The sequence below is a fragment of the Ornithodoros turicata genome, chromosome 3 (assembly GCF_037126465.1).
Source record: "Ornithodoros turicata isolate Travis chromosome 3, ASM3712646v1, whole genome shotgun sequence".
In the NCBI taxonomy this organism is placed as follows: Eukaryota; Metazoa; Arthropoda; class Arachnida; order Ixodida; family Argasidae; genus Ornithodoros; species Ornithodoros turicata.
In genome coordinates, this window is record NC_088203.1 from 73,719,316 (window position 1) to 73,732,927 (window position 13,612).

The 13,612-nt window shown below is 47.2% G+C and overlaps 2 protein-coding genes across 2 annotated transcripts; both read left to right on the forward strand.

Moving 5' to 3' along the window:
• The first annotated feature begins 570 nt into the window (after positions 1 to 570).
• On the forward strand, positions 571 to 1,821 carry LOC135389647 (E3 SUMO-protein ligase ZBED1-like). Its single transcript, XM_064619681.1, has one exon. It carries the CDS (start codon positions 571 to 573, stop codon positions 1,819 to 1,821), a length of 1,251 nt encoding a protein of 416 aa, XP_064475751.1.
• Positions 1,822 to 7,726: 5,905 nt separating this feature from the next.
• Positions 7,727 to 11,927, forward strand: LOC135389648 (tigger transposable element-derived protein 4-like). Its single transcript, XM_064619682.1, has 5 exons — positions 7,727 to 8,750; positions 8,842 to 9,167; positions 11,365 to 11,493; positions 11,551 to 11,787; positions 11,892 to 11,927. The coding sequence occupies exons 1-5, from the start codon at positions 7,727 to 7,729 to the stop codon at positions 11,925 to 11,927; spliced, it is 1,752 nt and encodes a 583-aa protein (XP_064475752.1).
• The last annotated feature ends 1,685 nt before the right edge of the window (positions 11,928 to 13,612 follow it).

Consider the following 13,612-nt stretch of genomic DNA (forward strand, 5'->3'; position numbering starts at 1 on the left):
CCAAGCACGCACAAGCCAACATAGCTGACAGTGCGTGGAAAAAAATTCAAAGCCGAAATGACAATTCTCTTTTTGCACCTCAGCACAGTAGAGTTTCAAAATTAACACACTGCACCAGCACCAGCAATCTTAAAGTGTCTCAAGAGGGGAATCACATAAAGCTCCAATATTAGATTTTTTGCGGCAATTCAAAGCACAGATGATGAACGCTAAAATCGCTATGCTTGAAAGTGCCCAGGACCTGCCATATTCTTCCGAATTTTTTCTCTCAGGAACTATGGAAACCAGAGAAAAAAACACTTGCTGTTCCCTTCTCAATCTCAGCCAGGCTACATATATTTTTTTCAATAAATATTACTGATGGTGCCCGGACCACCTTGCCTGAGTTGAGATGGAATAACCCAGCTGTCCCAAACTATGTGTTGCCGGCTAGAACGACGCTCTCACGGCAGGTAATCCCACGCCTGTATCACGACACGCGACGTCAAGTGGAACTGGAACTGTCCAAGGCATTCGAGAGTGGAACCCCTGCTGTGGCATTCACATGTGACATGTGGACATCACATGCAAATGACAGAACTTTACACCAGCCTGACATGCCACCTCATGACTGTAGACTACGAACTAAGAAGGTACACGCTGGCAACGAGGCACATATTCGAGTCCTACACTGCATTGAATTTCTCATCCATGCTGCAAGAACTGTGTTCAGAATGGCACATCCCATCTAGTGTGACAGCCTTCATTGTAACAGATAACGGCCGCAACATGCGGGCAGCCGTCAGGCAGCTACCGTGGAAAGAGCGTGCGTGTCTCGCGCACACCCTGCAGCTCGCAATTAATGACGCACTCCCACAGGTACCTGGTCTGACTGAGCTTTGCAAAAAAGCGCCAGCAATTGTAGGGCATTACAAACATAGCTCAGCAGCACAGAAGCGACTAGATGATTTACTCCTCAAGATGAACAAGCCGACTTTGAAAGTACTCCAGAACGTGCCGACACGCTGGAACAGTCAATTTGTGATGTTTTCTCGTCTTCTACAGCTGAGGGAAGCAGTCTCCGTAGAGCTTGCAACTTCTAATTCATCAATCGACTGCTTTACCAGCACGCAGTGGAGGTTGGTGTCAGACATTGTTGACGTGTTGCAACCATTTTATGACGCTACAGTGGAAGTTAGTGCAGACAGATACCCGACCTTATCCATCTTGACGCCAATTGTGTTTGGCCTGATGGAATGCGTCTCACAGCTACAGCATGAATCTACACTGGCCAAATGTCTCTTTAAATGCATGAGGGCACGATTTGTAGGGTACGAACTTGACGAAGTTGCACACATGGCAATGTTTTTAGATCCTCGTTTTCGGTGCACACTGTACAGTAGTGACAGCCAGATGCAACTATGGCTTGCTGACCAGGTGATGAAAGAACTGCAGCCATTTCAAGAAGAGTTCAGTCCCCAGAAGGAGGCTTCCTCATCAACAGCTCCAACTTCATCACTGAGCTTGTGGAATGCATTTGAAAGACTTAAGGAAAGTTCTGACCAAGGGCAAGCAATGGCATTGCCTGAAAGGGAAGTCGGCGATTACACGAAGGGTGCCCTTCTCAAAAGGAGCGGGGACCCTTGCCGGTGGTGGCAGACTGTAGGGCGTTTTAAGTACCCCATGCTGGAACGGGCTGCTTTGAAGTATTTGGCCATCCCAGTAACGTCTGTGCCAAGTGAGAGAGTGTTCTCAACCGCAGGAGATATAGTTAGTGCCAGAAGAGAACGTATTCTCCCTCAAAATGTTGAGCAGTTGCTTTTTCTTCATGCTAACTTATGAATGACAATGTCACAAGTGTCCAACAGTACAAGAGTCTTTCCAGCTTAAAGTGCTTTCAGCGCACAGCGTCGGTTCGGTGTGTCTGAAAAATGTGTTTCATGAAGCGGAAGGGCCTGACTCTCTGACGTCAGACATCTGTTTGCCGGAAACTTCCCCAAGGAGTACGAAGACAAACTCGTTAACTTCCAGCGGCACGTGATTCAGCTCCGGAGGACACATGGGTACATGCTGGCCCAAATCGGCAACGCAGACGAGACGCCAGTGTGGTTCGACATGCAATGTCGCTCTACCGTGACGGAAAAAGGGGCCAAAGAGGTCAAAGTGCTATCGACTAGGCACGAACACTCACAATTCACCGTGATGCTCGCATGTATGGCAGACGGTCGAAAGCTGCCTCCGTTTGTCATTTTCAAACGGAAGACTCTACCCAAAGAAAAGTTTCTCGCGATGTGATTGTGCGTGTTCACAGTAAGGGATATATGGACGAAAGCCTAATGCTTGAGTGGATTCCGGTTGTCTGGAATAGGCGGCCAGGTGCCCTGCTGCAGCGACGCAACATGCTTGTGTTGTGTGGACTCTGATGGAGTCAAAAATCGACATCGTCGTGATTCCGGGAGGCACGACATCAGTGCTGCAGCCGCTCAATGTCGTGCTGAATAAACCGTTCAAGGATCGTGTCCGCGAACTGTTTAACGAGTGGCTACTACAGGATAACTCGAAGTTGCCGAGTGGTCGACTACAGCGGCTGTCCCTCTCAACTGTGTGCGAGTGGGTCGCGGTGGCGTGGAGGGCACTTCCCGAAGAGATGGTCGCAAAGAGCTTTAAGAAATGCAGCATAAGCAACGCATTGGACGGAACTGAGGACGATGTGCTTTGGGCAAGTGGTGATGAGCAGGCGTCATGAGACTCGGAAGAACCAGAGTGAGAATCCCGATGAATCGGACGTTGAGTGACGGTGAAACCAAGACGACCCTTAGGTTTCATTTTTCGGACTAATTTGAGAAGGGGAGTGCCAGTTATCATGCTATTGTGATTAAACTAGCCTTGATTTTTTTTTTTAAATCACAGCCATTTGCTTGGTTTTATTCCTTTCCTAGTCGGGTGGGGGTCGACTTATACGCAGGGTCGACCTATAGTCCGGTTTTTACGGTACCTCAAACATTAAAAAAATGTAGGTAATTCCTCTTGAAAATTCCTTGTAGGAAATGATGCTGGAAAAAAATGTTTGCAACATAGAGAAAGCATTACAGCCAAATTTCTTCAGCATAATTACAATACGGATGCGCATTTCTGTAATGTTTCCACAACACTGTGACAGCATTGGAGCAATATTTCTCAAACATAAATACAATATGGAGGCAACATTTGCGTAATGTTCCTGCAATACTGGGACAACATTATAGCTATAATTCTGCAACATAAATAAAATATTCAGTCAAAATTTGCATAAGATTTTTGCAACATTGAGACAGCATTACCAGCCATATCCCTTCAACACAAATATTATATGGAGGCAACATTTGTGTTATACAGGGTGTCCCACCGAAAAAGGGCCAAGGGTTAAAAAAAACGGAGTGGTCTACACAAATGGGACCAACTGTACGTGCTTTGCAGTTGTGTGGCCTATCCAAAAATATTTTTTATTCGCCACTTGTCAATTAATTAGCGGTAATTAATTTTCTAACTTTTTAATTATCGGTTTGAGCTCTGAGATGTCAATGAGGAAGTTGTAGTACTTGTCGAAAAAGACACAACTGAAGTGGTTCGAGGTCGCTAGGCCTTGTGGTTTCGTTTTTTCTCGGGTTTAAAAGTTGGTTTTAGATGCTCGGCGGAGCGCAGATCGCTGCGCACAATCCTGCACCCGCGCGCAAAGGTTCCAGCGCCCTCCGGCGTACTCTGGACGAATGATGCCGGGGTTATCCAAGGTTATTCCGGTCGTGTACACGAATTGTTCATCGAGCATGGAAAGAGCGGTGGAATTCCTTGCGCGATAACAGTATCAGATTGGTTGCGATTTCATTTGTTTTGTTCAAAAAAAAAAAAAAAAAGAGAGCGAGAGGCAGTGCTGCTCGCCGGGAAGTGTGCAGACTTTCCTCGTTTGTTGTGTACACTAGCTTTCATACCAAGTCAGCCTGACTTCTCGATATTCCTTGCAAATTTACATTTTTAACTTCGACTCAGCCGCCGACGGATATCACCATCGGTGTTGACCTTGACTTGACTATTGGTCTAAGGATGGCCTTTACCAACGAGGAAAAGGCGGATATGATCCTCGTCTTGGGCGCGGCCAATGGCAACAGAAGAAAAGCTGCCAGAATATTTCGACAATGGCATCCTGGAAAAAAGCTGTCACCAAGTACAATAATAAGACTGTACAGCAATCTGCGTGAGACGGGCGCCTTCAAGAGGAAGCGGCACTCAGTGGAAGCGGCATTCGTGACGTGAGTGCTCAGGGAATAGCGTCAAAATCGTCTGTGTCAAGGATTCTAAGCAAGGCTGGCTTGCACCCATACCATGTTCAGCTGCATCAGAGGCTAGAACCTCGAGACCTGCAAAGCAGACTTGACTTTGCAAACTGGCTTCTGATAAAATGTGATGAAGAGAAGGACTTTCTCAGCAACGTACTCTGGACAGACGAAGCTAATTTTTCCAGGAATGGGCAGGTGAACCTACACAACGCCCATTACTGGAGCGAGAAAAATCCACACTGGGCTGCCGGATCAAGGCACCAGTATCAGTGGGCGTTTAGCATCTGGTGCGGCATTTTTGATGGTCGCATCGTTGGTCCAGTTTTTTATGACCAGACGCTGACAGCGGATCGATATTTGAACAGCATATTGGAAGGCCCTGTGGACCAGTTCACTTGTGATGTTCCACTGGCTCGTCTTCCTCGTGTCTGGTACCAGCACGACGGCGCTCCAGCACATAGCAGCGGTCGGTCCAGCGCCTGGCTCAACAGGATTTTCAAGGAACAGTGGATTGGGAGGCACGGACCAGTACTATGGCCCGCAAGGTCCCCTGACCTGACCCCACTTGATTTCTTTCTGTGGGGATACATAAAAGACCGTGTGTACGACAGGGAGACCACAACACCAGACGAGCTAAAAGAGAAAATAACCCAGGTCTGCAGCGATGTTCCTGAGTTTGTGATCAGACGTGCAACAGCGAACATCGTGAAAAGATGTCAGTATTGCATCGCGGCGGCGGGTGACTTGTTCGAGCACACCTTGTAGTCACAGGGAAGAGAAAGAAAATAAATCAAGGTTTTCAGCGAGTAACCCGAACAACGAACAGTAGTGGAGCCAGAGAGTTTATCTCTGTTTGGGAAACTCCGCACAAGAGAGTTTTTCTGTCGCAACGTTTTTATTGTTTGCCTCTTCTTTCTTGGTTGACAGACAGCGCTTCTTTGTAAAAAAATAAACTTATTTTCATGTGTCTGCTTTCGTTCGCCGCTTATCGTGATCAGATGGGGGGGGCAAGTTGCCTCCATGACTCGTCACGGAGCAAGCGCTTATCTCAAATGAAAGTTTACATTGACCTTGAGGTTAGCGCTTCGAGACCATCCTTGGGCCACGTCACACAAGAGGAAGATATTTCACCTGCTTCACGGCACATCTATCAGAGTGCACTGCAGTCGTCGCGCGCGGGCGCCGAATTATGGGGAGCGCTATGCGGTGCGTGCGGCTTCTGAAGCCAATTTTTGAACTCGGAAAAAAACGAAACCACAAGCCCTAACGTCCTCGAACCACTTCCGCTGTGTCTTTTTCGACAAGTACTACAACTTCCTCATTGACATCTCAGAGCTCAAACCGATAATTAAAAAGTTAGAAAATTAATTACCGCTAATTAGTTGACGAGTGGCGAATAAAAAATATTTTTGGATAGGCCACACAACTGCCAAGCACGTACAGTTGGTCCCATTTGTGTAGATCACTCCGTTTTTTTTTTAACCCTTGGCCCTTTTTCGGTGGGACACCCTGTATTTCTACAACACTAAGACAGCACTATAGCCATACAGTTGAACCTCGCTACAGTAACTCTGCTTGTAGCAAAACTCTGAGTATAGTAGAAGAAAACTGTGGTCCCGACAGAATTCCTACAGACCCAGTGGTTTATTTTTGTTATATAGAAACAGAAAAATTCTAGGATATCACTTATAAAGAAAAAACACCCACAATGTGGGTTTCCGTATGGCAGATACTGTCATGTCAATGATGCTGAGGACTTTGCTCACCTTTTTGTTTTTTTCTTTTACGCAATGCTGGGATCAGCCGGAAAGGGAACAGCCGGAAAGGGAACAGCCAGTAGTGTCATAGCCTCCTATATACAGACTGTGCCAATCACAAAGCACTTAAGAGACCGTCGCAGCTCCTCCTCTTCTACTCGCTAGCTCATCACAAGAAAGTGCCGACTACGTAGGGGATAGCACCGCTGCCCCTGCTTTGTGCCGTATCGGCTACACGTTATTACTTGTGTAAAGAAAAGCAAGAGGAAGATCGCGGGCACTAGCCATTGCCATCGGCATCAGCTTATGTTCGCTTGTGGCAGACATTAAACCTTGCTTCATCCACCCCTTACGGATGTCTCCCGCTTCTCTTTTGTTACATTGATGCCGAAACCTGAAACCCCGGTCCACATACGAACCAAAAGGGCAGGAGCTACAGGTTTGAGCATGGCTTTGACGACCAAGGACTAGGAAAGCAAGTTCAACCTCTCCGTATTATTTTTAGTCCATCCAACTCCATCCTTCCCCGGAGATCCCTGTGAAGAGCCTGTCTGACCCCTACTACTATGTACATGACCCACCAGAAGATTTCAAGGGTATGGCCATAAGAATCCGTGCCAGTCCCAGACCAGTCGATGGCTTGAGGGTTTACTGTGCTGCACCTGAGAGTCCTGCACTTGATTGTCTTATTGACTGCTGCGAAGTGTCACTTGAACGGTTCTCAGTTCTTAATCGAAACTGACCATTGCCGTCTGTCATGGCTGAAACAAGTGCCTCCCAGAAACAATCGGTTACTGGTGGGGTCTGGCTTCACAGGAACACAGTTTCAACATTAAATACAAGAAAGGCAATCCCCATGGCTATGCTGACGCCCTTGGCCAACTTTTTTTGAGACATTCACACAGGGAAAAATTAATTTTGTTGAAGTTGAGATTAGCTCTTCAGTGGGCTTGTACAGTATGTGATTCTCTCTCTCTCTCTCTCTCTGTGTGTGTAATGTTGTGTGTAATGTTGCAAGTAACAGTGTCTCCTTGTTTCTTGTCTGTCTGTTTGCAGTGCCTTTGTACGGCTTCATGAGCATCGTCAGGCTACTGGAGCTGTTAAGCTTGTGCGATGGTCAGGCTAGCGCATGGTAGTGGTGGACTGCATCGAAGGCTCTACCCAAGGGTTGGTTGCGTCATCTGGAAAGTTGACGTCGTAATCCTGGGCAGAATGTGGTTTGTTAATACAGTGGACTCCCGTTAAGCCAAACTCGCTTAAGCCGAATTTCCGGATAAGCTGAACAATTTGCGGGTAATTGGATGATTTCTCATATACCACATGCAAAAAAAATTTGCTTAGCACGAACTACGTCGACCGGTCGCTTCGGTTAACATGAACAACGCGAGCCCGACGAGCCGAAAAGAGCCGCGAGCCGGGCAAACGCTTTTTCCCGTACACGGAGTCGGCGAGAGAGAAAAAAAAAAAAAAGTGAGGGAGAACAAAAAGATGTGGCATGTCATTGGCTGTTTAGTTAGGCAATCTCGCTAACGTAAGCCAATAGGCGCTCGGCTTCCCAAGCAGGCCGCGTTCGTGTCAGTTGAGTTTACGGGCCACGAGAACGGAAAGTAAAGCGAAAGCTGGGTTCAAAGTCGCTGTTCTCGAAACCTTGGCTTGTGATACTCCCAGGAAGTTGCGACGATGTCGAAGCGAACGTGCCAGTCCTTTCAGCTCGAGAAGAAGGTGGAGATACTGTCGGAGATAAATGCTGGCAAGCTATCGAAGACTGCCATCGCAAAGAAGTTTGGAATCGCCAAAAGCACGTTGTCGGGAATCCTGAAGGACACCTCTCGTATACTGGAGACGTTCAACAGTGGTGAATTTGGACCCAAACTTAAGAGGATGCGGACAGCTGCCCATAAGGATGTGGAGGACGTCCTTGTCGCATGGATCCAGCGAGCACGAAGTGCCAACTTGCCAGTGAACGGTGTTGTGGTGCGCGCTAAGGCAGAGGAAATAGCCTCATGTTTGAACATTGACTTTTCGTGCAGCGATGGATGGCTCAACAGATTTCGAAGACGTCATGGTCTGATTTTTCGCGCCATCGTCGGGGAAGCTGCGGCAGTTGACGAGTCAGTGTGCGAGGACTGGCGATCGACGAGGATGAAGAAGCTGCTCGAGGAATACGAGCCAGCAAATGTGTACAACGTCGACGAGATCGCGCTCTATTACCAGCTTCTCCTGGAAAAGACGCTCACATTTGCTGGGGACACGTGTACGGGAAGTAAGCACAGCAAGCTGCGTGTCACTGTGCTTGTCGGTGCCAACATGACCGGGACGGACAAGCTGAAGCTCTTAGTGATCGGGAAGGCGAAGTCCCCACGCTGTTTTAAGAACAAGAAGACTCTACCGGTAGCTTACGCATCTAACTCGAAGTCGTGGATGACCCAGGCACTTTTTGAACAATGGCTTCGTGAGATGGACCGACGGTTCGTGAGGGAGAACAGAAAAGTTATGATCCTAGTCGATAACTGCCCAGGTCATGGGAACGTCAGCGGGCTTTTCTCCATTCGGCTGGAATTTCTACCCCCAAACACAACTGCGAAGCTGCAACCAATGGACAAAGGGGTAATACGTAGCCTCAAGAGGCATTACAGGCGGTCTCTGCTTCAGCGAATGTTGCTGTGTATGGAAACCGGCAAGGAGTACCAAGTGAACCTGCTGAGTGCAATTCATCTTCTCTCGTGCGCATGGGAGAAAGTTTCCGAAACTACCAATGCAAACTGCTTCCGCCATGCGGGGTTTGTGACACACAGCTTCAGAAACCCCTGCAGAGAACAGTGTTGAGGAGCTGCCAGAAGATGACGATCCCAACCTGTTGTCTGATCTCAAGAGCGCTGGCATCTTCATGGACATGGTGGCATACGTTAATGTTGATGATGATGTTGCCACTTGTCGAGATGACACAATGGAAGCCCTGATTGAAGAGACATGTACTGAGAAGCCATCAGAGACTGAAGCTGGAGCCATTGAGGAACAAGGCTGGAATGTAGAACCTACACTGGTGACCTGTGATGCTGCAGACGCTGCATTAAATGTGCTGTTGCAGTTCTTTGAGGAGCGCGAGCGTACTGACGTGTTTGTGAGGAACATTGGTCAAATGTCGAATTTTGTGACAACACAGCGCCTCTCTCAGCAGAGGCAAGAAAAACTGACTGATTGGTTCAGTTCGTTAAAAAGCACACAATAAAGCTTTTTTCATCCTTGTGAATCAAGTAGATGTTGTGATATGAACTCCTTTTAGTGTGTGGTTATGATACACTTGATACTGAGACAAAACTACCATAATTTTGTGCACTTCTCTTAGGCTGAACTCCTGATAAGACGAACAAACTTTCATGGTCCCTTCGTGTTCGTCTTAAAGGGAGTCCACTGTATTTGTATTGCCGGAGGTGCACCGCTGCAGTACAAGCGTCGTTGACTTCCGCGTCTTGCAACATAGGCTACTTGGTTAGGATCTCAAACATAGACATTCCCAGGGTTTTCTCCAAGGGGTTTGCCCAAGTAGCATCTAGGTGGTTGGGGGGGGGGGGGGGGGGCGAAGAGATTTCAACACTAACAACAACTCTATTGTGAGATGATGAATGGTGAGTTTCATCGCCAGGGGCGATACTCTACCACATTGCTGGTGTTGATGCGGGGAATGAAATAATGAGCGCCGTCAAGATAAGGGTCCTGTAGTATCCGGAAACATGTGCTGCGACTGTGTGGGTGTTGAGAGGTTCATATGACATCTGAATAATCATGACGACCTCTGCCTAAACAGAGTACAATTTCACAAGTGGTGATGGAGCTCTGTTGGGGGAGGGGGGGGGGGCATTTGGTACATCCATGACCTCAACCCTGAGGAACAGCAGAACCCCTACAAGTATCTGCTTTGAGAAGCTAACAAGAGCTAACAAGCTAACAAATGCATTGGTGAAGGGTCTACTGACTTGTCAGACTTTTGATCAAAGGCAAAAGCAGCCAAAGTGCATCAATGCAAAGCCAGCGCATGTGTGCGTGTAGTTGAAAGTTTAGTGGCGCAAGCAAAAGAGAACCTGTGCACAAAAGGACACAAAAGACTATATGGCTGGAGCCTTCTAATTTGCAGTAAATATAGCATGAAACCTTGCACTTCATTTTCTCAAAAAAGCTTTTTGCTCTACCTGCTGTGTTTGTTAAACTTATATCTCCGTAACCACTCTATCTACATTGATGCGGTCTGTTTTCTTACAATCACTGAACATTCCGAAAGGCTGAGACATTCTTATTTTTTCAACTAAATCAATTTATAATTTATAATAATTTAATAATAATTAATAATAATAACTAATTTAAGTGGTATCTAACATGGCCAAACACTGCTGTCATCTTGTAAAGCAGTATGTGAAAAGCATTCCCACAAAATATTTTTGGTCAAATTTGTTTCACCGCAGCGTAATTAATTTGCAAAATCGCCCACCCACTCTCTCGTTGGTAGAGAAAACCGTCTGCTACGAACACTGCGAGCTGTTTCTTGATGACTTCTATTCTTTATATGATTTATATCACGTTTTTTAAAAAAAACAAAGCATATGCAGCCTGACAAAATAAGGTTGCAATCACATGAGTAATATATCCGTGGCTTCTGTGCAGTCTCAGAACTCACAGTAGCAGAAAGTAAGCGATGATGGCGGTATTGTGGCGCCACCTGTGAGCCACTGAACCGACTGTGCGGCGAAAACGGTCAGAGAGGGTGCACACTGTCTGGAAGCACTGGGGTATCGCCGTGCAACACACAGCTAATTTCAGGCTGCACCACTCGTTCTTCCCGTGGTGTCAGCGGTCCCAAAAAATCGAGGTCGTGTCGTTGACAGCCTTCAAACCCTCCATTTCGGACATAACGCAGCCAGAGAATGCCTGGCGTCTCCGAAGCGGTAGCAGGCGCTCCAGCCTGCGCGGTGTTGCTCACCTTGATCATGTGATCCCAGGTCCAATGAGGAGCGTCCCTACCACTCGTGTCACATAGTGACGCGCGTGGCGGCGCCCATCACGTGTCTACCGTGAAGGCGAAGGAGGGTGTTTCGCGTTCTGTGGATTCGGTGGGCTATTGGAGGCGTCCCAATTTCGCTACGGTAGCACTAATTGTGGGAAAACTGTTTTTGGGCGCTTAACATTCCATACCGACCAAAAACAGAAACAAAGTCGTGTACCTCTAGACTGCTCCTTTAAAGTCGGCAGGAATTTGACGTGACTCCAGTGAGGTCGAAAAGACGGTCGGTCCAAGCATATGCGAAGCGAAAGTGTGTGAAATACAGGAAGCTCTCGTCAAAAAGGCCAGCCGCAAAATTGAAACCGCCTTCAGTGTCCCAGTTCCCGGGACATCCATGAGTGAAGGGTATCAGTCGTGCGGCAAATGGATTGCTAATATGAGAACCGCGTACAACGTGAGTGCACCGTTACATGAACGTTGTTGACTGCTCACCTTGATTCCTGCGTCGTAGCCGGAAAGCAAGATCTTGGAAGCACTTCCGGAGGCTACCCATTATATGGTGCGGAAGTCGAGAAAGATTTCCAAAGAAAAGCACATGTGGGCTGCCCCTGATCCCTATCAGGGTCATCTGCTGAGCGAAGAACATGTAAACGCTGCTCTTCACTTCTTCACCAGCGACGATCTTGACTGCTCAGTGCAAAGCCCTCGGCCCAGAGATGTGATTCAAATCAAGGAAGGAGGGGTAAAAGTGAGTAACCTGAAGCAGTACATGACCCGTTCCATCCGTAAAACTTATGAACTGTTTCGAACTGCTCACCCCAACAACAAACTGAACCTGACCAAATTCTACAGCCTGAGGCCGAAATGGGTCAGTATCAGCCCATGTAGGGAAGAATGCGTTTGTGTCTATTATGTGCAAACTTTGAACTCTGTGCTATCGCGATTAACGACGTGTCTGCTTCTAGCATGACCACGAGAGAACTAATAAACTGTTGCCTGAGTTCAGACTGCCAGGAAGCTTGTTTTCTTGGCGAGTGTTGTGCATGTCCTGGCAGAGAGGCTTTAACCCCAGAAAGCCTACAGATTTCGGAGGATGTTGAGGCATTGGACATGGCCCTTTGGGAGCACGGTGGTCTTGTGAAAAAAATATTGCCTCTTCAGAGCTTCCTCGATGTCATCAGGCACTGGGTAGTCAGCTACATCAGCCACAATTACACAAGAAGTGCGCAACGCCAGGCCATTAGACAGAAAAAGCAGAATGTATTGGCAGGGACCATTGAACCACTTCGATTTTGCAGAGAACTGGACGGTCATTCTACCTAATGAGATCCAGAGTTATCACTGGAGGAAAACGCAGATTTCTATATTTACATGCGTCGTCACGACAGCAAAAGGTAGCATGCGCAGCTACGCCGTGGTCAGCGATGACACGGGACATGAAACCACCGCAGCGCTCCTTGCCATTCAGAAAATTGACGACGACATTGATGCAAAACGGTCCTATTTATGGCATCGCTGTCTACATCTCTGACGGAGCAAGCGCACATTTTAAAAATCGGTTTCAGTTCTACGGAATGAGGACAAATAGTGCACCGAAGAAATGGGTTTTTCAGCTCCTGGCCACGGCAAAAACGTCTCTGACGGCATTAGAGGTGTTGTGAAGCACACAGCTACAGTTCACAACCTTCGCTCCCCAGCAGTTCATGCCATTCAAAACTCCAGTGACCTTGTCCGTGCCGCGTCAGGAAAGCTGCAAAAAGTGACCGTTGTTCACCTGCCACGAAAGGAGCTACAAAGTTTCTGGCAGTTTAAACAGGAGACGTGGAAATCTGTACCTTCCATGCAAGGCCTTTGCTCAAACTTCATGTGGGAGAAATGCCAACAGGACACGACAAAGGAAACGTGTGAATGCTGAGCTAGGGCTGTGACAGTGCATTCAGGACTAATGGGGGACATTGCAGGGCGTTAAGGTATAGGTACCAACCAGAACGCACAATATTCAGCTGTTTCAAGTGGCATAATAAAATGTTATAGATTAGTTCCATCTCAAATCGAACAATTCGGTACACTTAATGTCTCGAATGAACAGGAAAAAAATATATGTTGAAGCCATCGGTGAGTTAGGAGAAATGAATGCTTTCCGAATTCTCTGCGATGCGCATTTCGGGAAATAGGAGAGGAGGAAAATACTGCATCTCAGAAGACGATGTCGCCGCGTGCGGGTTTGAGCGTTCCCTACAAGGCTATTTCTTGTCGCATTCTAGTAATTTCTTTATCTGCCTTTGGACCACTTAGGGCACAATAGGATCCTGCACTGGCAGTGCTGTGTCGATTTTTTTTTGTCTGCAAAAAATATCAAAGTTGACTCAAAGCGCCGAAAAGCACCATATTCACTGCAACTTTGCGGACGATGTACAAAATGGATAAGATTGAGCTTTATGCCGTTTAGTTTGTCATTCATGGGGATATCGAATTATGTATAATTTGTTGCTCTACTCAGTAAGAAACGTAAGCGACACCTCTTTCGTAGCACCATACCACCAAAAAATGACGAATTTCGGAAGCCTTTATCT

Coding starts and splice junctions, on each gene's coding strand:
- LOC135389647 (XM_064619681.1), top strand. CDS start 571: ATGACAGAACTTTACACCAGCCTGACATGCCACCTCATGACTGTAGAC.
- LOC135389648 (XM_064619682.1), top strand. CDS start 7,727: ATGTCGAAGCGAACGTGCCAGTCCTTTCAGCTCGAGAAGAAGGTGGAG. Junction 9,168..11,364: donor GCGAGCGTACTGACGTGTTT/GTGAGGAACATT, acceptor TGTGAAATACAG/GAAGCTCTCGTCAAAAAGGC. Junction 11,788..11,891: donor TCAAGGAAGGAGGGGTAAAA/GTGAGTAACCTG, acceptor CAAATTCTACAG/CCTGAGGCCGAAATGGGTCA.